The sequence below is a fragment of the Eublepharis macularius genome, chromosome 7 (genome assembly GCF_028583425.1).
Source record: "Eublepharis macularius isolate TG4126 chromosome 7, MPM_Emac_v1.0, whole genome shotgun sequence".
Taxonomy (NCBI): Eukaryota; Metazoa; Chordata; class Lepidosauria; order Squamata; family Eublepharidae; genus Eublepharis; species Eublepharis macularius.
In genome coordinates, this window is record NC_072796.1 from 97235958 (window position 1) to 97259634 (window position 23677).

The 23677-nt window shown below is 41.4% G+C and overlaps 1 protein-coding gene across 1 annotated transcript in view; it reads right to left on the reverse strand.

Moving 5' to 3' along the window:
* Positions 1-22790, reverse strand: part of TRPA1 (transient receptor potential cation channel subfamily A member 1) — a 58206-nt gene extending 35416 nt beyond the window's left edge. The window contains exons 1-10 of the mRNA XM_054985009.1: positions 22674-22790; positions 18661-18823; positions 15694-15869; positions 12402-12509; positions 9768-9876; positions 9056-9201; positions 8563-8699; positions 2564-2612; positions 642-741; positions 435-535 (exon numbers count right to left, since the gene is read on the reverse strand). Of these exons, the coding sequence (XP_054840984.1) occupies positions 435-535; positions 642-741; positions 2564-2612; positions 8563-8699; positions 9056-9201; positions 9768-9876; positions 12402-12509; positions 15694-15869; positions 18661-18823; positions 22674-22790 (1206 nt within the window). The remainder of the gene's footprint in view (positions 1-434; positions 536-641; positions 742-2563; positions 2613-8562; positions 8700-9055; positions 9202-9767; positions 9877-12401; positions 12510-15693; positions 15870-18660; positions 18824-22673) is intronic.
* Between the last annotated feature and the right edge of the window lie 887 nt (positions 22791-23677).

Consider the following 23677-nt stretch of genomic DNA (forward strand, 5'->3'; position numbering starts at 1 on the left):
ACTCAAGGATGCCATATCTAGTGGAGCCTTGACAAGCTCAGTGGAAAGGCTGTAAATCAACAGTTAAGACGTTCAATGAGCTGAAGTTTTCCATTAGACATCATCACATTATTTGCTCATGTAAAATAAATATAGAAAATTGGAGACTTGCTAGATACGGAGTACCTTTTTCACCTATATATGCTTTACAGAATATACTTCTACAGTCTGATTTCTCTACAGAAGATTCTGCTGGAAGATACTGCTGCTAACAAGGCAGGTTTGCAATAATAAATTTGTCTATTAAAACATGAATAGACTAAATAGGCAAAAATAGTGATGATGAATATTGCAAGCAGATATGAGTGACCGTCTCATGAGCACATTCTGGGGAAAATAATACTGCCTCTAACACTATAAGTTTACTAACGTACACAAACTGATGTTCCTTGTACCTGCAAAAATTTTTCATTCAGATGTTGTAATCCTCCAGGATGTAGTACTGTTAGATGTAAAAAATTACGACCTAGGTGATCTTTTAACTCCACATTTGCTCCTAAATACACAGATAGGAAAATTATTTCAAGGCTATTTACTCTTAATGCCAGTATTTCAGCTAACATTAGAATTGCACACAATTCGTTCTCTTGCCCATTTTGTACCTTTTGAGAGTAATAAATTCACAATTTTCCATGACGCACAAGAGGTAGCAAGTAATAGTGGAGTTCGACCTTCAACATCAACACAATCAATCTTTGCTCCCTGCAATTTAAGATTAATCGAAAATTTATGTAATGTAATTACAATACAGACAACAAAACCAGAAACATATTATATATGTTTGCTTAAAACCTGTTTACTTTAAAGATGCCATAACTTTTTTTACTTGTTATAAATGGACCTCTCAATCCACCCTTTCAGGCTGTCTTATCTGACAAAGGTACAAATGGGTTCATTTGTCTTTGTACAACATTCCTTACAATGAAATAACTTGTGATATTGTGTTGTCAAAACTAATCAGCACAGAATTTTGAGCCATTGTGGAAGAGTGATCTGGTATTGATATAATGACAACTAGGGATATGTACTTGAAAAAAAATACAGAATTTTTTAGATTTGAATATTTGAATACAGAATATTTTTCAGATTTGAATACCAGTTTCCATACTGGTATTCTGGATTATTCGGGTCCACAGTATCATTTTGAAATTCAGATTTGAAGTTTTGGGAACTCCAAAACTTTTTGGGCCCATTATGTCCTGTGGGGTTCTTTTTGGGGGACTGGAGTGGCTGTTTTCCAAGCTAATGACATCTACATTGTAGGATACTTAGTCTTGTGTGTCCACTAAAGACCTCCAGAGTTTCAAGTGAATTGGATCAAGAGGTTCAGTTCTAAAGACCCCTGAAGAAGGTACCCCTTACTTGTCTCCTTTGTTTCCAATGAGAGAAAAATCTATGCTTTATCCAGGACAAAGAATCCAATAGACAGACACACAAGAGCAACCACTGACCAAGTCTCCAAATGCCAACAACACCAACAAGCCCAACAGAACTTATGTCAAGCCAGAGAATCCCAGCAGATTGATGTGCCAGAACCAAGGTCAATCCAGAGAATCTAAACCAAACCAATTTAAGCAAGGGACATTTTTGCAAGCCCAACCAAACCTGTAAAACTGAAGCAAAACATCCCTGGGAACCTTAAAATTACAACCTCAAATATTCACAAATATATCCAGAATTTTGTAGGATCTAATTATCAGTATTCTGAAAAATCCAGATATCAGTGATAGTGTATTTTTTGGATATATATATATTTGGACCAGAAGTATCTGAATGCAGATTCCTACTGATAAAACGCTGTACCATAAATGTACTGTCAATTGCTGGTTTCTTAACATGAAGTCTTAGTGCTTTGGAAACAGAGGTTATCCTATGCTGAGTTACTTCATTCTAAGCCCACATCTCAGTCCACATGTTGGAGGTGGCAAAAAAATAGTGTTTCACAGTATCCAAATAGCCTTGATAAACATTTGAAGTAAAGAATATTACTTTTGCAATCATTCTTAGTATTTGGGATTATTTTTCTACCCTAGAACATATTTGTTGGTGGAGAAGTAAATGTTATCTTTTGAAAATTCACCGATGGTGCCAGCCTGCTAATAACTATAGCATTTCTTTTCAGTCAGATACATATCATATACAGTCAGGCTTCTGTTTTATCTGTGGCAGCATTTTAAACTGTCAAAGAAAAACAGTCACTGGTCAGTTAAAAGAGTAACCTCTCTTCAGCAGTGGGAATATCTAGGATAAAAACATAACACTCAAAGGTCTTCCAGCCTCATATATTATCTTACATCAGCAATATAATTTAACAATTATTATTCAGTATAATCAAACTTATATGTACCCAAATAAACATACCACAACATCAGTGGCCTGGACTTCCTAAACAGGAAATTAATTTTTCGCTGTTTCCTTGTGCAAGTTACCAAACAACTTGACAACCATGTTACCATGCAACCTGACATTAGTGCTTAACACCAGTCTAGTATTAGTAGAAATTCAATTAAAATTAAATATTTACCATTGATATCAGATATTCTGCCAGTTCATAGTGATCAAACAATGCAGTCCTGTGAGAGAAGTGGGGGGGGGAAGGATACAATAAAAACACAATGCTATGTCGAAGAAAACATTGGTGATTTTAACGCCATGAAAAGCCTACATTATGATAATTACAGACTTTGGACACAATCGCTCTCATATAGCACACATGAACCTTAAACAGTGACAGTGTTTCCCCGGTTTTGTTTATGAGCACAATGAGGAATTCTTGTGCAAGTGTGATACATTTCTCTTTTTTAAAAAAATGAAAATACTCTGCATGCACAGTGTTGGATCCTGCATATGAACAAAATCATCAGCAAAACACATGCATTCTCTGTTGTGGCCCTCACCTGATGGAATGGCCTGCCTGTTAAGGTCAGGAAAGCATCCACCCTCCTGGCTTTCTGCAAACTATGTAAAAATGAATGATTCAACAGGGCTTTTTGCACAGAAAATAGGGCTATACTGTAATAAAACGATTCAGAAAGAAGCTTGGGGGGGAAAGGGTGAGGACTAGGAGTGTGCAAAGGCACACTATTTCGGGATTCTCATTCGGCTATACCGGAAACGAGAATCTGTTTCAGCAACCACTAAATCCGAAACGGCAAGCCATTTCGGGTTTAGCGGTTCGGGTATCGTTTCCGGTTGTTTCGGGTTTCTTTTCAATAGGAAAATGCCTCCGTCTTCCTGACCTTCCTCTAACTCCTCTCTAACAACCCCCCAAGTTGGGGGGCCATGTTATGGCCCCCCAAACCAGGTCCCCCTATCCTCATCTAAAAAAGGGAAACGTGAATGTATTTTTAGCTAGCTGCTGCTAATCTTCTTCATTATTTCCTATGGGGAAAAAATGAAGAGGCAGGCTTGTCTTGCCAGGGGTGGCATTTTGCATGCAAAATGCCCCCAACCCTCAGGGGCCCTTCTCCCACCTTTCCTCCCAACCCTCACCAAGGCTCAGCCTGCTCCCACTTGGGGGGCATTTCATGGCCTCCCCAAGTAGGTGCTCTTTTCTCCACCAATTCCACCTGGGTGGGGGGAGGCTTGTCTTGCCAGGGGCCCTTCTGGGGCCCTTCTCCCACCTCTACTCCCACTCCCCACCAAGGCTCAGCCTGCTGCCACTTGGGGGGGCATTTCATGGCCTCCCCAAGTAGGTGCTCTCAGCCCCCAAAGTCCACCCCCCACAGCCCCACACAAACCCAATTCCCCCCCAGAAGCCACACACAGACTCAAATCCCGATTCCCCACATTAGCCCCTCACAGACCCAAATCCACCCCCAGCAGCCCCACACCCATAACCCCAGGAACAGGCTGGCAAAGGCCAGCCCTCCCCCTTTGTTCCTTATGCTGGGAACTTCTAAACTCTCTTTCCCAGGGCAATTCCACACAGCCCAGGGGTGCCACAATGGTGGGCAAACTTCTGAGTGCCAACTTGTCCCTGGGAAAGAGCACCTGACCTGACACACAGACAACCACCCCCTGACACCCCCACCACCTACAGAGAAGCCTGGCCAGCCTGCCGCACTGTTTCCTATGATGGGAACCAACTGCACATCAAAGAATAAAACACGAACAACACAAAATAAATTTTTTTAAAAAATATTTTCTCCCTTTCAAAGTACAAGTAGGCAAAGCATTATGACTCATTACACCAACAGTCCCCCACACAGAAAAATAACACAACTCACTTAACATCAGAGAATCACAAAAACACAATTCCTCTCAAAAACACTTTATTTCTTGAACAGCTTTAGGTTACACAGCAGGGGGGCACACCAAAGGATATGCCAGAAGTATCTTACACAAAAATAACACAACTCACTTCACATTAAAGAATCACCCAAAACCACAATTGCTTTCAAAAACACTTTATTTCTTTAACTGTTTTAGGTTACACAGTAGGGGGGCACAACAGGGCATGAAAGCAGCGTACTACACAAAACAATACAGCCCACTTCCCTTTTTTTGTCAGCAATTGTGTTTGAGTGATTCTCTGATGTGAAGTGAGTTGTGTTATTTTTGTGTAGTGGACTGCTTTTACGCCCTGTTGTGCCTTCCTACTGTGTAACCTAAAGCAGTTAAAGAAATAAAGTGCTTTTGACAGCAATTTTTGGGGTGATTCTTTAATGTGAAGTGAGTTGTGTTATTTTTGTGTAAGATACTGCTGCCATGCCCTTTGGTGTGCCCCCCTGCTGTGTAACCTAAAGCTGTTCAAGAAATAAAGTGTTTTTGACAGGAATTGTGTTTTTGTGATTCTCTGATGTTAAGTGAGTTGTGTTACTTTTGTGAGGTGGAAAGCTGGAATGCCCTTTGGTGTGGCCCGCTGCTGTGTAACAGAAAGCTGTTCAAGAAATAAAGTGTTTTTGACAGGAATTGTGTTTTTGTGATTCTCTGATCTTAAGTGAGTCGTGTTATTTTTCTGTGTGGGGGACTGTTGGTGTAATGTGTCATAATGCTTTGCCTACTTGTACTTTGAAAGTGAGAAATGTTTTTTTAAAAACTTTGTGTTGTTCGTGTTTTATTCTTTGTTGTGCAGTTGGTTGCCATCATAGAGAACAATGGGGCTGGCTGGCCAGCCATCTCTGTAGGTGGTGGGGGAATTTGAGGGAGGGTGTCTGTGGTTCAGGTGCTCTTTCACAGGGACAAGCGGGCACTCAGAAGTGTGTGCACCATTGTGGCATCCCTGGGCTGTGCATATTTGCTCTGGAAAACAAAGTGTTATAGTTCACAGCATAGGAAACAAGGGAGAAGGCTGGCCAGCCTGTTCCTGGGATTGTGTGGGGCTGCTGGGGCTGGATTTGGGCCTGTGAGGAGCTACTGTGGGGATTTGGATCTGTGTGTGGCAGCTGGGGGAGAATTGGGTATGTGTGGGGCTGTAGGGGGTGGACTTTGGGGGCTGACAGCACCTACTTTGGGAGGCCATGAAATGCCCCCCCAAGTGGGAGCAGGCTGAGCCTTGGTGGGGCGTGGGAGGAAAGTTAAGAGAAGGGCCCCTGAGGGTTGGAGGCATATTGCATGCAAAATGCCACCCCTGGCAAGACAAGCCTCTGTTATTTCCCAGCTAGAAATAGTGGAGAAAGGGGGGGAAGAGCACCTAATTTGGGTGGCCATGAAATGCCCCCCCAAGTGGGAGCAGGCTGAGCTTTGGTGGCAGATGGGAGGAAAGGTAGGAGAAGGGCCCCTGCAAAATGCCCCCCCTAGAAAGACAAGCCTGCCTCTTCATTTTCCCCCCATAGGAAACATGGAGATCAGCAACAGCATCCACAACGTAAGAGATCAGCAGCAGCAAGCAAAAACCTTTCCCTTTTAGGCAAGGATAGGGGGACCTGTTTTGGGGGGGCCATAACTTGGCCCCCCAAAGTCCAATCTTTCTGAACCTTGGGGGGTTGTTAGAGGGGAGTTAGAGGAAGGTCCCCACCAAGTTTGGCTTGATTTGGTGAGAAAATGCCTCCCCCAGGCTTCCGGGAAGCCTGGGGGAGGCTTTTTCCCATTGAAATGCATTACTAAAAAAAGCTGAAATACCGAAACATTTCGGAAATCGCTGTTTCGGATTACCCGAAACGTTTCAGGTTTTCTGAAACGTTTCGGGAAAACCCGACACAACCCGAAACAGGTTGTTTCGGAGGGTTATCGGGTATCATATACCTGAATTGCACACCCCTAGTGAGGACTGTAGACTATACTATTGCATTTAGTACGTACTACCTGTTGCTGTAAGTGGTTTCCTTCTATGCATTCTTTGCATTATTTAATGTTTCATGTTACTACTTATGTTTTGCTTCACCACTGTTTTTGAGCTCTGGTTGTTTTCAGATTTCTACAAGTCAAATCCTATTTCATTGTCTATTGGATGCCCTATCCTGTTCACTGTATTGACTTATTCTGCATTCCAGAAACAAAGGTGGATTATAAACAATAAATAAAAATCATGACTATAGACATCCACCTCCTCAGATGGAATAGAGGAAATGAGGAACAAATGCATTGTTTTCTGCATATTGATAACCATTTGCTCTAAATCTATGAATGATTTTTCCAAGGCTTTCATGTAAACATTAAGAGACCAAGAACTTTGTAGTGGAAATGCTTTAACTTAGAACACCTGTTCCCTAATATTAATTTCTAGAATCAGCCTACCAAGTAGGAGTGAACCACAGAAATACAGCCTCTCTAGCTCTCAGCCCCACTAGGTAATCCAGAATGATATTAAAAAAACTAAAAGTCCAGGGAAATAAGAAGGATCACACACACTAGGTCTCTTTCCACCCACCTTCTGGTCCTTCTCTAATGCAGGTTGTCCATCTAAGGTAGTTTTAATCCCAAAGATGGATGTGTGAAAAACAGGTCAAAGTCCTGCCCTTTTCTGCCAACTACCAATTCCCTTTAAATTGGTCTTGGAATGTTCAGTGAGTCAGTAACAGCCAATCAGAGAGGTGCTGTAGCACAATGGTTAATTGGTTGGCCTGCAAATCAGTACTCTGCTGGTTTGAATCCCACTACTGCCATGAGCTCAGCAGATGGCCTTGGGTAAGTCACTCCTCTCAGCCCCAGTTCCCTAGCTGTATTGTGCAGATAATAATACACTAACTTTGTTCACTGCTCTGAGTGGGGCACTAATCTGTCTAGAAGAGTGACATATAAGCACAGCAGTAGTAGTACTCGTTGTTGTTACCTTGATAGCAGATGGGAGAGTTGGAACAAAATGCAATTAAGAAGTTTTTCCTTTGGACAGGATGAAGCTGCCAGTCAGGCAGGTTAGGGGAAACATTGGTTTCATGAGACAATGCTTATATCAGTATCTGTCTTCAGTAGAAGCAGGCTGATCAAGCATGGTGTCCAGGAAAGGCTTACACTAAATTATTAGTTTCCATTCATTAGTTTTCCATTACAGAGGGAAGCTAAAGAGTTGGGGGTCTCATTTCAAAGCACTATGGTAGTTTGGGATTTAATAACCCTGGATCCAGTTGATGTTGTATCGACCATTCTTGTATTTCTCACCATAAGGACCTACATAGTTATACTACCTCTCCAGGGAACCTCCAACGGCAACCCCCCACACACACACACATCTCTCCCAGCACCTCAGATACCATTTCCAATGTCTCAGTACACCCCAGATAACATAGTCCTCAGTCTCCCATATCTTAATATTAGGTTCTTAAAGTGCACCAAGATAACCATCTCAGCTGTTCTCCCAAATAGGAACTAAGATGCCAAAGAGGTGGGGGAAGACTCCCTTTTTGTTGCTCAGCTGACTGGCTAGCCACCAGATCACAAGCATGACAGCAGCCAGAGATACCGGCATGGGGGAAAGGGAGGGCTTACCAAAATGGGAACAAAAATAAGGAAAACAACACTAACTAAACTAAAATGAAAGAATTTTTTAAGACAAAGACAAGATGAAAAAAATGGTATATCGCTATGTAAGAATGGGTAACCAAGGCTCCAAAACATTCTCTACCCTGAAAATCCTCACTGTATTGTGCTCAGTGAACTGGTGGTGGTGGTGGAGAAATAATTTTTCGCTGTCATTATCTCTGACACAGAAATGGCCTTCAAATGGGCTGTAGCATGTACTCAGCATATGTATCCTTGGTTTTCCTCTATTTTTGTTCTAGTCAACATTGTCTCATTGTCCCCAATGCCCAGATATACAAGACATAATCTGGCTCTGGTCAGTGGAAAAGCACATTTAGGAGTAATTCATGAGATTGAATGGCCAGCTCTGTCAATCAGAAAGCTCCCCAGAGCTCTCTGGAAGTCAGCTGTATCCATCTCAACTGGGCCCATATCCTTGTAATCTTCCTATGACAAGGCTACTGCTGATACCTTCCCAACTTCCATATAACCATCCAGATGACTGGCCCAGAATGCCATGCCCAAAATGTGACATACTGCAGGTGACAGGTATCATCTCATGGTGGTCAAGGAGGTTATGAAATTCTCAGTTGTACCATCTAAGGAAGAAGCTAACTCCCTCACCTGTGAAGCAATGTTTCTTTATTCCCATCTAAGGCATTAACTATAGAGTCTTCGCCTTTATAAGATGACATCATTAATTTCAGAATCTCAGTTGCTCCTTGGGTAGCAGCAAAATGAAGAGCTGTGCATTTGTCATTCTGTAAAAAGGGAATATAAAGCATAAGATGAACAATCAATGACTATCCCTCAGCACAGCAACCCCACTCTTCCTTGGAGGTCTCCCATCTAAGTACTGACCCTAGTCAATCCCATTTATTTCCTAGTTTCTGGCAAGCTTGGGCCAAATTGGGCTATTCAGGTCACTAAGCACTTTTAAGTTTCACAAAATTCAGTGCAAAGATTAGCAGTGCAATCCAAGTCTACTGAAGTCAATGGGCTTAAAAGTTTAGGACTTCATCGTTAAGCACATACTTAAATCTCTCCATTAAAATGTGTGATTTATATAAAGCAGGCCCAATATGTTTAAGTATATGTATATTATATTAGCTGTTACCTGCTTGAGATCAACTTGTGCTCCATATTCAAGGCACATCTTAATCATTTCCAAGTCACCACTTTGAACCGCTAGGTGGAGAGGACTGCATCTTCCATGATTGATAAAATTGATATGAGTTTCAGCACAGTAGCCCAGCTCTTCACCTTAAAAATATGTTTAAATTGCTAACTTGTAAGAAAGCACAGATTATAATATTACAATTATAATTTTAAAATGTCATCAAGTTTCAGAGTGCATTAATTCTGACAAGCCACTTTTCGACTAATACTACAGAATTTATGCCAATAAATTTAGGAATGAATATAAAATAGTATGTATTGGCAAAAATTATGTAATTTTTGCTCACATGATCAGGTTTTATTCAATTCAGAGATATAACCAAACGTCCAAGTATTTCTAAGGAAATCCATTGATTCATGAGGATTTAAATATGGCTAGCTTGCTCTCCTAAAATGACAAGGTTGCTTGTATGTTGGTATAGACAACTAGTTCTGATAGTGGTTTAATACAAGAAACAGTGGTTAATATCACATTTCCTGCTTGCCTCCATTAACAACTGGCATGCTAATGTCATTAGAGCAGTTTCACATATTACAATAATAACTGCAATTATCACATGAGAAATTTGTCATCTGAAAGACATTTTAAAGGAATAAATGCTGCTCTGAGTCTAAGAAATATTAATGTAACATTCTAAAAACATATTTACCCTTTTTTATAAGGATTTCCATGCATGGTTTTGCACCAGAAAATGCTGCTGCATGAACTGGCATACAGCCAATGCTGTTCGCTTTACATATTTTACCACCATTTTCTATCTGTAAAAAAGAAAGATGAGACATTAAAGGATAATTTCAAAAAGTTCATATGGAACACAGAACCCACTGCATACTGTCACCTGCAAAATTTTGGGTGATGTCAATAAGTACAGTCCCTAGAATGCCAGTAAATCCCATTGAATATGAAACCACTTTGGTGCAGTGAAGCATTTGCATTCATTTAATTTCAGAAGGGACAGAGACTTCCATAACATTCTGAAGACTTTCACGTTACCGTGTTCACACATACTTCCTGCATGTACATGGGATCCAAAGGCCCCTTAAAAGTGCATGGTTGCTTGGTGGTAGTCTTACATCTCCTGATAAGAAGGAACCAACCACCTGACAAGTGTAACTCTCTCATATTCCCTTTGGTCCTGCTAGCAACATAAGGTCATGCTAGTAAGGGCCAAAGGGCAGTGAAAGAATCATGGTTTGTTCCCCTTTCAGGGAACACTTGCAGGCTCCCCCACCTGCTCCATCATTCACACTGTTGATACTGCACTAACAGGGCCTTTTACTACGGTGGTTTTTGCCATTATTACTCTGCTAGAGGGAAAGAACCTAGCTGTCTGAGAGCAAGTCACACATCTGGGGTGAACATGGTTATTTGGTGCTCCTCCCATTAGGAGACAAGGAATCATCTCAGTGCTCCAGTATTATTCCAGGCACTGCTAGGCTAATTTCCCATTGAGAGGGGCTCAGGGCCACCATAATCACTTGAAATATGTGATCTGTTAGCAGCTATTCAGGTTTCTATTGAAGGCAGAAACTGCCATAGTAGTAGCCGGCCACTGGCATCACACTGACAGAAGTGTGAGTAGTGCAGCAGGACAGGACTCCTTACAGGCATCTTATCCAGGAGTGTGCCATATGTGTTTATAACACCAAGTCCGAGTGAAAGTCTTCTGGCCAAATATACTTCATTAATAACAGTTCGTATATTACTTCTTCTGCTGAATAGAGTAAAATGAGTTTTGCCTGACTATGCTCAGCACAATGATTTTTAAAACTGCATTAACCTCCCACTCCTATACAACCACTGAACTGCTATGCCTCATTCATACATACTTCATGCACCAGGCAAGTATTACAGCTTTTCTTTTTTTCAGAAGTAATAAAATTGAAGTTCAGCATTAATGTTAAGGGGCTTTTCCTAGCAGCCTTGAAAAACTCTAAATGATTTAAAACTCAGAAATCTTAGATTTCATCCCAAACTGCAGAAAAATGTTTGCTATCAGGTAGCTGCCAACAACTTAGGAGAACCCCTTCTAATTCTGCTGCTGTCTTCAGTAAAGCTTGTTACTGATGTAAAGCTAAAGCGTAGTTTAGTGTTATGCTTTGAACTTAGAGATTCCATCTTTCTCTCTCATATTTTGTCACCTCATGCACTATACGGCCCTCCCAGCCAGCAGTTTCCACTGATAAAGCTAGGGGCCGCTCTTTGCCTCCCTGAAAGGAGCAGGAGGCAGAGCATCTCCATGGTATCTGGGTCTCAGGCTGGGGGTGGAGACAGCAGCCTTATGAGGCAGCTCTGCCCAGCCGGCTGGCAGTTGCTCTGTGTGCTCGGCCCACCCACCTCACCCTGTAGTAGTGCAGGATTAGCTGGCTGCTGTTGACAGAGCCAGGTAGGATTTTCCCCCCCTTTTCCCTAATTGGCATGGGGAAGAGGTGGTTTTTTGCCTACCTTGTACTGCTTGCAGAGGTTGAGGTAATTGATAAGGTGGAGCCACCTTAGGATGGTCACTGGCAGGATAGAGTCTGGGGATAGGGAGCAGGCCGATGAGCACCCTTGATGTTTCCCCATTTGTGGGGAAATGGGGGTCTTCCAGGAGTGGTTGGTACTGCTTGTGACAGCTGCCAGCTGCATAGGCGGACTGCCCTAAGGAACCCCGCGTGCAAGTCCTTCCCTCACTGCTGTACGCCTCAGGCATTAGGAGCTTGAAAGGGGGGACCCAGATTTGCCTGGCTGGCCGGGTCCCAGCCACACACATGGATGGCTCGCACCCGGGGCTTCGGGGCTCACCGAGACAGGTCAAGGTGGAGGTCCAGGGGTGACCCCATGGCTTGACCTGCACCGCTAGTTGGCCCTTGCCGTATTAATGGTTGATGTTATGTTTAATAAAGTGGCTCTTTAGTTCCAAGCCTTGTGTCTGTCTCATTATTCCGACTAGGGTGGCAATGATTCCTTTCCACCTCTGGTTCTGTAGCGAACCAGAATCTGTCATTACATCTGAACCAGATAAACTATGATAAACTATGATTGGGCAAACTGTACTTTGCCTAAAAAACAGAACTGTAAAGCATACTTGTTTTTGATGTCCAATTTAGGTTTGCAGGGAAACTGTGATTTCTGGATTCTGACATAACAGTAAACCAGGACCAGAAGGAAAGGGAGGGAGCTGAAGAACATGCAGAAGGGAAGGTGAGACTGCATAAGGCCAGAAATTACACAGAAATACAAAAAGGTAGATATAAATATCAATTCTAGATAAGTAAAAACATCCTAAAAATCAACTACATACCAGAATTTTCAGTGCTTCAGCATTATCTTTGTAACATGCTACTAATACGGGTGTGTTCCCACCTTCTCCTTCCAGGTTTACATCTGTAATACTATGTTCAGCCAAAATCTAAATATTAACATAAAAATTGACTCACATTATGTTGTAATTGTCTTAGAAGCATAGGATACATTAACATCAGAACACTGACATTATAATTACAGGCAGGTCCATTCTCTCCTTCTCTACTGGTAACAGGTACAGCACATTCCAGAGGAGCAAAATCAAAAAGATGCATCTGATGAAGAGAACTGTGATTCTCGAAAGCTTATGCTACAATAAAATTGGTTAGTCTTAAAGGTGCTACTGGATTCTTTTTGATTTTGCTACTACAGACTAACATGGCTAACTCCTCTGATTCCAGAAGAGCAACCACGCTATTTTGTTACAGTAAAACCAGGAGTCTTCTGGCACCTTTAACACATTTATTATGGCATAAACTTACATGTATTAATGTCTCTTTTATCAGATTAATGAAGTATCTATTTTAACTGGCAGGTCTATCTATCTAGAAGGAGAGGGTGCTCTTCTCTGTTTAATGAAGACAGCAAAGCAAAGGACATTTTTTTTACTTTGATCTAATCCATGATGTCCCAGGTCTTTAATTCATTTTAAAGCTAGGTCCGTTGCCAGGTTGTATCCTCTTCAGTAAGACACAACCAGGGAACAGCACTAGCTGTAAATAGCTTCTAAAATGCTTAAAGGGATGGCCTCATGTATAGAACATTATACTAAATGGTTTTAGATGCTAGTAAGACAAGGATGGTAGATGCCAAGCCTAGAAAAGTTACAGTCTGCAAATTAAACTGAAGATGACAGCCAGGATCCCTCAACCAAAATCAGTTTTGCACACCCTGATATATTTGTCTAAGTATATGATACCAATGTTCTTAATGGACCCCAACCATACCATCAGTTTGTCTATATTTAGCTTCAGTTTGTGCACCCTCAGCCATTTAACTGAAACTACTTTTGGGATAGTTAATAAAGAAAAAATTGGGTTGGATGACATTAGCATATTAGTAATAATGAAACTTGTCTAAATTGACCCACAAACAAACAAATAAATATATTTATGTTGGCCCAGAAGTCAATAATTTTATTTCAAAGTGCCCTGTAAGAATATGAGAACGAGTTGTAAATTTATTCCTCTGGGTATCTATAAACAGCCTTTTACCATCCAGAACAGCATCTTAGAATTATACTTTACAGATGTACTGATGGTGAAGGGGGAAAGGACTTTTGTCAAAATTACTAATAGTAAATTGTCCTTCAAGTTGGGTTCTCTGTCATGTTTGATTAGCTTCAATTCAGGATTTCAACTGTTTGTGATCTAAATACCTTGAAGGAACCTCTGAAAGCCTACACGCTGAAAATCTTATTGGTCTCTAAGTTGTCACTGGACAAAAATTCCTTTGTTTCCTTCAGGGGCTCTGCCTCAAATTCAGTCAAATTCCAGTTTACTAGTTTCCTGTTCTCACCATGAAAAGGAAGACATTTTGGCCTCCATCCCTGCAGCATTACTCTTTGTGTGTTTGCGTGCACATGCATGTGTACGTGCACATTCGCACACATGTGCACATGTGTATGTAGGTGTGTGTGTTAAGTGCTGTCAAGTTGCAGCTGACTTATAGTGACCTCTGCTGGGGTTTTCAAAACAAGAGACTAACAGAGATGGTTTGCCAATGCCTGCCTGCCTGCCTCTGCATAGTAACCTTGGTCTTCCTTGGTGATTTCCCATTCAAATACTAACCAGCTCTAATCCTACTTAGCTTCCGAGGTCTGATAAGATCCGGCTAGCATGGGCCACCCATGTCAGGGCACAACATCACTACCCCAAGGCTTTTTTTCTGGGAAAAGATGTGGCAGAACTCAGTGGTAGAACTCAAGACCACACAATGATGTCACTTTGGGTCAGCTGGAACAAGGGGGGGAGTTGTTTAAATTGCCCTTGGCGAAAATAGTCACATGGCCGGTGACCCTGCCCCCTGATCTCCAGACAGAGGGGAATTTAGATTGCCCTCCGCACCGCTGAGTGGCGCGGAGGACAATTTAAACTCCCCTGTGTCGGGAGATCAGGGGGCGGGGCCACTGGCCATGTGACCATTTTTAAGAGGTTCCAGAACTCTGTTCCACCGCATTCCCACTGAAAAAAAGCCCTGACTACCCCTATAAATAATGGTCATCTACTTTTCGTCATCTGCTTCTTGAAGTCTCGGCCATGGCTAATTAAAAAAGATAATTCTATTTATCAGTAAACTAGTATGCTTAGGATTGTAGCTTAGGCACAAACTACACATTATAATGTATACAAGTCCACAATGGGGACCCACAGCCATACCGAACCTGCGAGTTCCTGGTGACAATTCCATTTAAAAGTGCCATGGGGGTCTGATTTAGATGAGCACTGGAGCTTGGGGAGGAGCCCCCCCTGTGCAATTTCCCCATCAGGGGGCCGCATATGTAAGCATTATATGTGGAGCCTCCTGGGTACAAACAACACTTCCCCCTGACGTTTTGTCTTGGGAAAACAGCAAGGGATTAACACAGGAGCACCTTCCCCACCATGGTCTTGATAAGAATTGGGACCCCATGGCACTATTAAATGGAGTTCCCACTGGAAAGCTGCAGCAAGTGCCCACTGAAGACCTGCTTATGTTGTAGCATGTAGTTTGGCCCTGGGACAAGGCATCTTTTATCTAGGATACAATACAGTACAGTAAGATTCAGAGGTCATTATTTCAACCATTAGTAAAAAGAGTCCAGTAGCACCTTTAAGACTAACCAATTTTATTGTAGCATAAGCTTTCGAGAATCAAGTTCTCTTTGTCAAAGAGAACTTGATTCTCGAAAGCTTATGCTACAATAAAATTGGTTAGTCTTAAAGGTGCTACTGGACTCTTTTTGATTTTGCTACCACAGACTAACACAGCTAACTCCTCTGCATCTATCAACCATTAGTATATTTAAAAAATTTACACAATGGTACACATACTAGTTTCAATTCCAGAAAGTTTACTGTAGGAAAAGTAAACAGGAATTTACACACTTTAAAGACTAACAGTATTTTATTCCTGCATAAGCTTTCATGAAAAAGGGGGGGGGAGCAATTTTATTGTATTACAAAGCTTCCACAAACCTTATGCTAGAATAAAATTTCGTTATTCTTTAAACTGCCACCGACCAGACCCATGTTTCTTTTTATTATTTTGAAAATAACCAACATAGAACTGTTTTAATTTTATCCATTTACCTTAACTATTTCATTTTGAAGAGACAGTACAGCCAAGTGAAGTGGTGCCATCATACCGGAGTTAAGAATATTTGGGTTAGCTCCTCTGCTAAGAAGTAATTTAACACTTTCAGCCTGCTTTTTTTTTGTGGCCCAGTGCAGCGGTGTGTTTCCAGAGCTGTCAGTCACATTAAGTGCTAGGTCAAAGGGTAGTAAAGCAGATCAGATGTCATATCAGTTTTGCTTCACCTAAACCAGCAGATGTTAACATGATGATATGTTATAATAAATAATAACTGCAAATGCAGATCTTAGCCTAATAGATAATGAAATACCACTCACTTGAGTGAAAACTTATTACTATATAAAGTGTATTTACTGTGTATTTAAATATAAAAGCATGTATAATGCTCAGTGTTTTTGAGCATGGTTGAATCCACATTACTCATTCTAAGTCGCATGTTCCCCGCATTCCCCACGCAATCCCGAGTGCCAGTCACATTACCTCATTAAACAGACGCATTTCATTCGCATTTCTCCCGAATATGCGGTCACAGGTTTTCAACGGGAGTTTCATGGTGGCCGTGCACAGGCCAATGCGCAATTTACACGTTTTTTTTAAAAAACCACCCCCCTTCCTGTCTCTCCAGCCGTTCCGAGAGTTCCTATTGGATGATTCAACTTGCAAGTGCTCCGTAGTCTGCAAAAGACTATTTTTGACTTCATAGCATTGGATTTATTGATTATGCTGTTTCTGAATCAAATCTGGTAGTTTGAAAAATCATTTTGGGGTGAATCCATCCTCAGAACGGACTCGCAAAACTTCCTTTTTAACTGTTTTTTATTTTTTTTATTTTATATTACTGTAATATCGAAATTATGAAATATCGAAATAATGACACTCCAAGGAAGTGAAACTTCAGTAAAATTCAGGCACTGAACTGTAGTGCATAGGAAATGCCCACGAAAGCTTCCCACATGCTTCCAAATTTCCAAAAAAGAAACGGGAGAGAGCCATCAGTGCTGTCAGTGGGGGAAAGAGAGGCATCATTATCTTCAATGATGTTTCTTTATAAGGCAAGATCGAAATAACGGAAAAGTGCACTCAAAATTTTTTAAAAAATGGGTGGGAAAAAGGTCACGCCTAAAAAAGTGGTTTTCAAGCGGCCGTGTGACCGGAGGGGCGCGCAAGAAAGACGGATTGGAAGCAGGAATGTGAACGAAGAGGAAAAAATCGCGGACTGGAAGCAAACGGAAGATATCCGATCAACATGCGGGTAATGGGTGAATGTGGATTCGACCCATGTTTACTTTTCCAATTCATCTGTACATTCTAATTATCTGTGTTCAAGAAACTATTCTCTTATTGATTTATTCCAGAGAATTATACACATTTTCCAATGGAACATTACTACCTGCAAGAAAAGAAGCAAACTAGTGTGTTTTCAAACACAAAAGTATACATTTAATATCCCTACATTTTAAAAAGAAATTAGTTACCTATTGGCTCTTCTTTGTTTGAAAGATATTTCATTTTTAAAAGGTTCCAAATTAGTTCCAAAGCTCCTAAAAGCCCAGGCACAACAAAGTGTTTTTTTGTACAATTATAAAAGAATGGAAAAGAAGAGACAGTAGGAAATTTAGGCTAATTCTGAATGATAGGTTGAGGACATATGGACTTAACTGTATGGGGAAGTGATCATACACTCAAGGCCTGATTTTTCAGTATGTACAGACATTTTACTGATCCTCAACAAATGTCATTAATCACAGAACAAATGACTGTGCGCACACACCCATAACAGTCCACACAATATTAAAAGCAATTTGCTATCCAAAATCTAACATGCTATTACTGTTACTTCATGTCAAACTGCTTATGATTTGTTTCAACATTGTTTCAGCTCTGCATCAGATTTCTGCTTGTTTTCAAATTTCTGCTATCTATACATGATTATTAATTGAATGACCCAGCTGTTGATAGTATTGAATTACACTGTGTCTCAGTGAGAAAGGCAGACTATAAAAAACATAAAATAAATAACATACATACTTCTTTAGTTCTTGTACAAAAAACTGTGCCTAAGTATGTCTTCAAGCAGAAATGTTGCCTACAAGCTGGCCCTCCCTCAAGCCTGACTTGAGGCCAGGGGCCACCTTTGCTACCACGAAGGATAAGCAGCAGCACTCCCCTAGCCTTGTAGTGGTCACGTGGTTGGGGCAGGGCTAGGTGCCCAGTACCGCCCCCAGTATCAGCACTCTTATGCTCAGCCCACCTGCCCACCTTGTAGCAATGCTGTTTCAGGGCCAAGTAGGATTTTTTTTCTCTGACTGACCTTGGGAAGGAAGTTTTTTGCTTACCTTGTACTGCTTACATGGACTGTGGCTATTGGCTGTGGTGGTGCTGATATAGGTGGTCGCTGGCAGGATAGAGTTGGAGGAAAGTGAGCAGGATACTGAATACCCCTGGCACATCCCCATTGATTGGGATATAGTGGCATGTCAGGATCAGCTGGCATGCTTTATAGCGGCCAGTCGAGAGGGCAGGCTGCCTGGTGGGATCCCCTATACAAGTTCTTCCCTCATGCTCCACAGCGCAGTGCTTGGAGCTTTAAGGGGAAAACCATCCACCAGGCCAACTGGATCCTAACCATGCATCTGGATGGCTCGCACCCAGGGCAGTGGGTCTCACCCAGACAGGTCAAGGCGGGGTCCAGGAGTGACCCCAGGCCTTGATCTGTTCCACTAAGGCCCTTGCCAAGTTTAGCTTGTTTTACAGTAAATGTTGTGGCCAAAATAAAAGTGGCTCTTTAGTACGCAAGCCTTGTGTCTGCCTGTTTATTCAAAGTGGAGGGGCAAAGCACAATATTGTACAAAACAAAGCTGCCACACAATCTTCATTCATGTTAATAAATCTTAAGGGAATAAAGTATTTTCAAAGCATCACATACACTATGTAATGATTCATAATAGTTTGTCATTTGTCACCTTCAACTGAAGAACCTTCAATAATCATTTGCATTGACTCAAGTTGACCTTGTCCGGCAGCATGATGCAGCGGTGTGGCATTGAGATCGTCTACTTTATTAAGTCCATCACGATTCTTCTTAATGAAGCTCCGTAGTCTGCAAGCACTTCCATCTGAGATCACCTAATTTAGAAATTTTCAAAAGGACTATGTTCCATATTTTCAAAGAGAAAAGATGACAGAAACTCCAGACATTTTAGCACTCTGCTCGAAAGTTGGTTAATAGTTTCTAGCCAGTAACAAACCAGTTAAACCACAGCAAAGATTTAACAGAAGTGAATTTCTTGAAATCCATCAACTGTAGCTTCATTTATTTGAGTTCTGGAAATTTATTTTTCTTCAAGTCCAATATATCATCATCATCATCATCATCATCATCATCATCATCTACTACTACTACTACTACTACTACTACATTCGATTTATATACCGCCCTTCAGGATGACTTAACACCCACTCAGAACAGTTTACCAAGTATGTCACTATTATCTCCATAACAAAACACCCTGTGAGGTGGGTGGGGTTGAGAGAGCTAGAGGCTGTGACTGACCCAAGGTCACCCAGCTGGCTTCAAGTGGAGGAGTGAGGAATCAAACCCAGTCCAGATTAGAGTCCCGCGCTCTTAACCACTACACCAAACCCCAGGGTTTTTGCCCTTGTCATGCTGTTTGTCCTAACTTTCTAATTTTATTTTGGTTTGTTTATTTCCCACTGTTCTCTCCAAATGGGACTCAACATGGTTCAACTCCAAGAACACATTTGTTTATTAAATTATTTACATATTTATATGTAAATTTATATATACATATTTTATATGTATATATAAATTAATTACATATTTATACCCCACTTTCTTCCCCAGTGAGAACTAAGTGCTGTTTACAATATTGCCATTTTCCCCCACAACAGTCTGTGAGGTAAGTTAGGCTGGAAGAAACTGGACCAAGGTCAACCAGTGACCTTCTGTGGCAGACTATGGACTAAGTTGCTCAGACACTAGACTGACACTTTAACCACTATGCTACATTACGGGATCAGGCAAAATATGAACCTTTTCCTCTTCTTCCTCTAATTTCTCCTTGCTTTTTTAAAGCCTAATACATAATAGAAATAAACATATGACAAAAATAGTGAGAAATCTACATATAAGCATCCATAAAAGGTTTCTAAATATCTAAAAATATTTAGCCCATCTACAGTTGTTCAACTATAAATAAAGTTGTAAGGTCCTTCATCCAATGAATTATAGGAGGTGGGCATTTGTCTATCCAATGTTGTAATATAAGTCTGTTAGCTACAGTAAGGGCAGGGAGGGTCCATTTTCATTGACAATCAGATTCCAGGATACAGGTGGGTAATTTAAAAGTATGTCAACATCTTCAAAAATCAATGGATATTCTAACACAAAATTAATATTACTAATAACTTCTTCCCCAAAAGACTAAATAACTGGGCATAGCCAAAGCTTAACAGATGAATCCTGTAAGCTACAGTGCCAGCAATTAGACACTGTACTATACTACAAAGTATACTATATAGTATACTATAAAATATACTGTATACTCTACTATAAAGGTGCTGAGGTGTTTAGCATACCCTAAACATATTTTCTCCTGACCTGTTTTCACCATGTTCCTTCTCCTCTCCCCCACCATCCTCAATTAAACCTGGATTCCCTCACTCTTCATCCCAGCTGCACTGCCTCTTCCAAGCCCTGGATAGAAAATCTCAGCCCTAAATCTCATTCTTCTCCTAATCACCCGCCCTTGCCTCATCCTCCCCCTCTCTCTCTCTTCTTCCCTCTCTTGAGGAGACTGCACACATACAGCACAGTGGAATCCAATTTTGGACTGTCGTGGGCAATGCATCTAGTTTAATGGGATGGCTTCCACTAGGAATGATTTAAACTATTTGTTGACCGAGTATTCTCAGTTTGCAGGACTTGCATTTGTGTATTAGTTTAGTCTTGGTGTATTTTAAGTAATTGCCTTTGCATCTACTCTATTTTCACATGTTTTTCTTTCAGCATATATATGTTTAATAATGATAAAATCTAGTTCAATTTAAAGTTGTCTTTCTCTCACTCTCTCTGTCCCCTATATTTTGCCTGTTTAAACACAAAATTAAGATTCCTTGCCTTGGAGGTCAGGTGGTGCACATATATGCAACCCCCTCTGTCCCTTGGTTACAGAATGTATCATATGTCACTCACAACCACATCATCATTTCCTCTAAATTTTACCATAAAGAAATGTAGCTACTACCCCTGCAGCAAGGCTACCCCTCCTTCATTAGACAGGAAGGGGACATTGTGTTATGAGCACCACATTGGAAGGGGGTTGAATATAGAGGAGGAAATCATCCCAAAATGCTGCAGTAAACTTTAGATCCAGGTCAATAAAAAGCATGCAACTGTTTCTAGTAGCAGCACTTCTGCTGTTTATGAATCACAGGAAATCACAAGATTTATTCTAAATCATGGGCAAAAGTAACTCAAACCAGATCAAAAATGCACTCCCTTGATCATAAATGCCTGCATTTTAACTGAGCTCAAGCATTCTACCAGTATATATAGTTCTGATACAGGTTTGTTGTTGTTGTTGTTATAGTAGATACTTTAAAATCACAGAGCTGGAAAGGATAAAAACGTGAGCCTCTGGTTCAAAAACTGCCTTAGACAAAGTCATTTATACTGCAGTCCTTAACAAACTCACGCCCTTTAAACCCTTTGACTTCAATGGACTTAGCATTGCATTGTTAGAATGCCCAATTTTAGAATATACGCCTATATAAGGATGGCATAAGGGCAATGTGATATTGTGAGAATGGAAGTTTGGTATAATCACTATTTAAGATATTGAGTAGGCTTATGGTCAAGATTTGTTGGGCTTTCTAAGAATATGGATTTTCTAATCAAGTTATTTTGAAGTATACTCAAAGAAGTTAAAAGTTATTATTACCTACACAAAACTGTAAATACATAATCCTGTAAATTATTTCCTAGAATAAAACATTAGATTCTTTAAGGGAATATGAATAATTTTTTGACTTTCTAGTATCTAGGCTGTTTGGGTTAGGAAGGATATCTAGCCCATATTTTTTATGAGCACACAGGAAACTAGCATTGGAAATCTTAGGAAAATAACACTGGAAATAAGATGATTAATTTTTTCACAAGTGACACTAAGAATACTTTTTTAATGTTGATGGTATTGAGCAAATGTTATTGAAAACAGAAGAGGAACAACTCTAAATCAAACACATATTTGATTCATCATAAAATGTATGTCAGAATTATAGGAAATGCAAAATATTATTTGTTAAAATTGACAGAGATGTACATCCTAGCATTACACAAGTTACACACCTCTGTTTACAAGGACAAAAAACATAAACGTTGTTGGAAAGTCTTCAAGTATTGTATATTACACACATCTTTTCTGAGAAAATGAAGCACATTCAATATTTTTCTGTGTAAATAGTTATCTTAAAAGGTAACTTTTTGAAAGTACTCTTTACAGGGCAAAATAGGTAGGTGAAAAAAATCCAAATTCATACTAGGGCTTCAAGACAACATGCCAGTTTCATATCTATTTTTTAAGAAAATAATATAAAGAATTCCACTCCAAAAGAATAACTTTTATTTCCATACCATAGCCGCACAGAGGCGAATGACTGCCCTCTGTTTTAGAACAAGAGCAGCATGCAGAGTCGAGTACGGTGCACCGGTCTGGCCCTACATTGCTACGGGTAGTTATCAGGCGACTCTCAAGAGAGATTTTCCTGACAGGGCTTCTGTGCTTTTAGCATCTGCTGAACAGACAGAGCCCCAAACGTTTCAGCCGTCCCCATAAAGATAAAGTGAATTTCTGCCTAGTTCATACGTAACTCTTAAAAGCACCATAGTCCGCCAGGAACAGACCAGCCGCGGTCTAGTCACGTCTCTTAAGTCCTTTGTAAGGTAATGCTTTACCTTAAACACATCCTGCGAAGCCACCGAAGCAGCGTCGGATTCACACACGACTCCTTCGTAGGAAGTGCACCGGTTCTTTTCCCCGGACTGGAACAACTTCGCCAGGGAGCGCTTCATAGCGAGCGCGGGGATCGGTCCTCGAAAGCGTCCGTCTGCTCGGCTTCCTCCAGTCACTCTCCACTGCTCGCAACCTACGAGAACCACGACAAGAAGCCACCAAGACACTCGAGATATGGGGGGTGGGGGGTGGAGTCCGATGATGGGGGCAGGGCGGGGCTTGCGGGCGTGCCCTGCCCAGGGAAACAGGCAGAGGGACGCAGCCTCAGCACCTGCGGACACCTTCGCGATGCTTATAAGGGGGAAGGGGCCCAATGGGGAGAAGGGCGCGCGGTGTCAGTGGGGGTGGGTGGAGACGACGGGACGGGGCTTTGTGACTGGCCTGGCTGGCACCAAAGAGGTGCGGACAGAGCGCGCTTCGGACTTGAGAGCAGCGCGTGGGCCGGCAGCTTGGTCTGGGAGGAGAGTCCCGCCTCGCTGCAGAGGCTGAAGGGCCGGCAGGGGCAGAAGGGGGACAGGATGAGCTGTGAGGGTTGCCAGCTCCAGGTGGGGATTCCTGGCGATTGGGGGAGGGGGTTGTAGCCTTGGGAGGGCTGAGTCTGTGAAGGGGAGAGACTTCTGTTGAATATAATGCCATACAGTCCACCTTCCAAGGCAGCTAGTTTCTCCAGGGGAGCTCGTCTCTGTTGCCTGGAGATCAGTGGTAATTCCACGTTGGGAATACTAGTTAGGAAGGTTGGAGTGTACCTTTAGCTTGGTTCCTGATTGCTTTCCACTAGCCATTGTTACAGTTTTGTACTTTGCAAAATGCAGAAAGCTCAGAACAACAATGAGAACAACATTTGATTTATATACTGCCTTTCAGGATAACTCAGAGCGATTTACAAAGTATGTTGTTATTATCCCCCCAAAACACCATGTGAGATGGGTGGGGCTGAGAGAGCTCC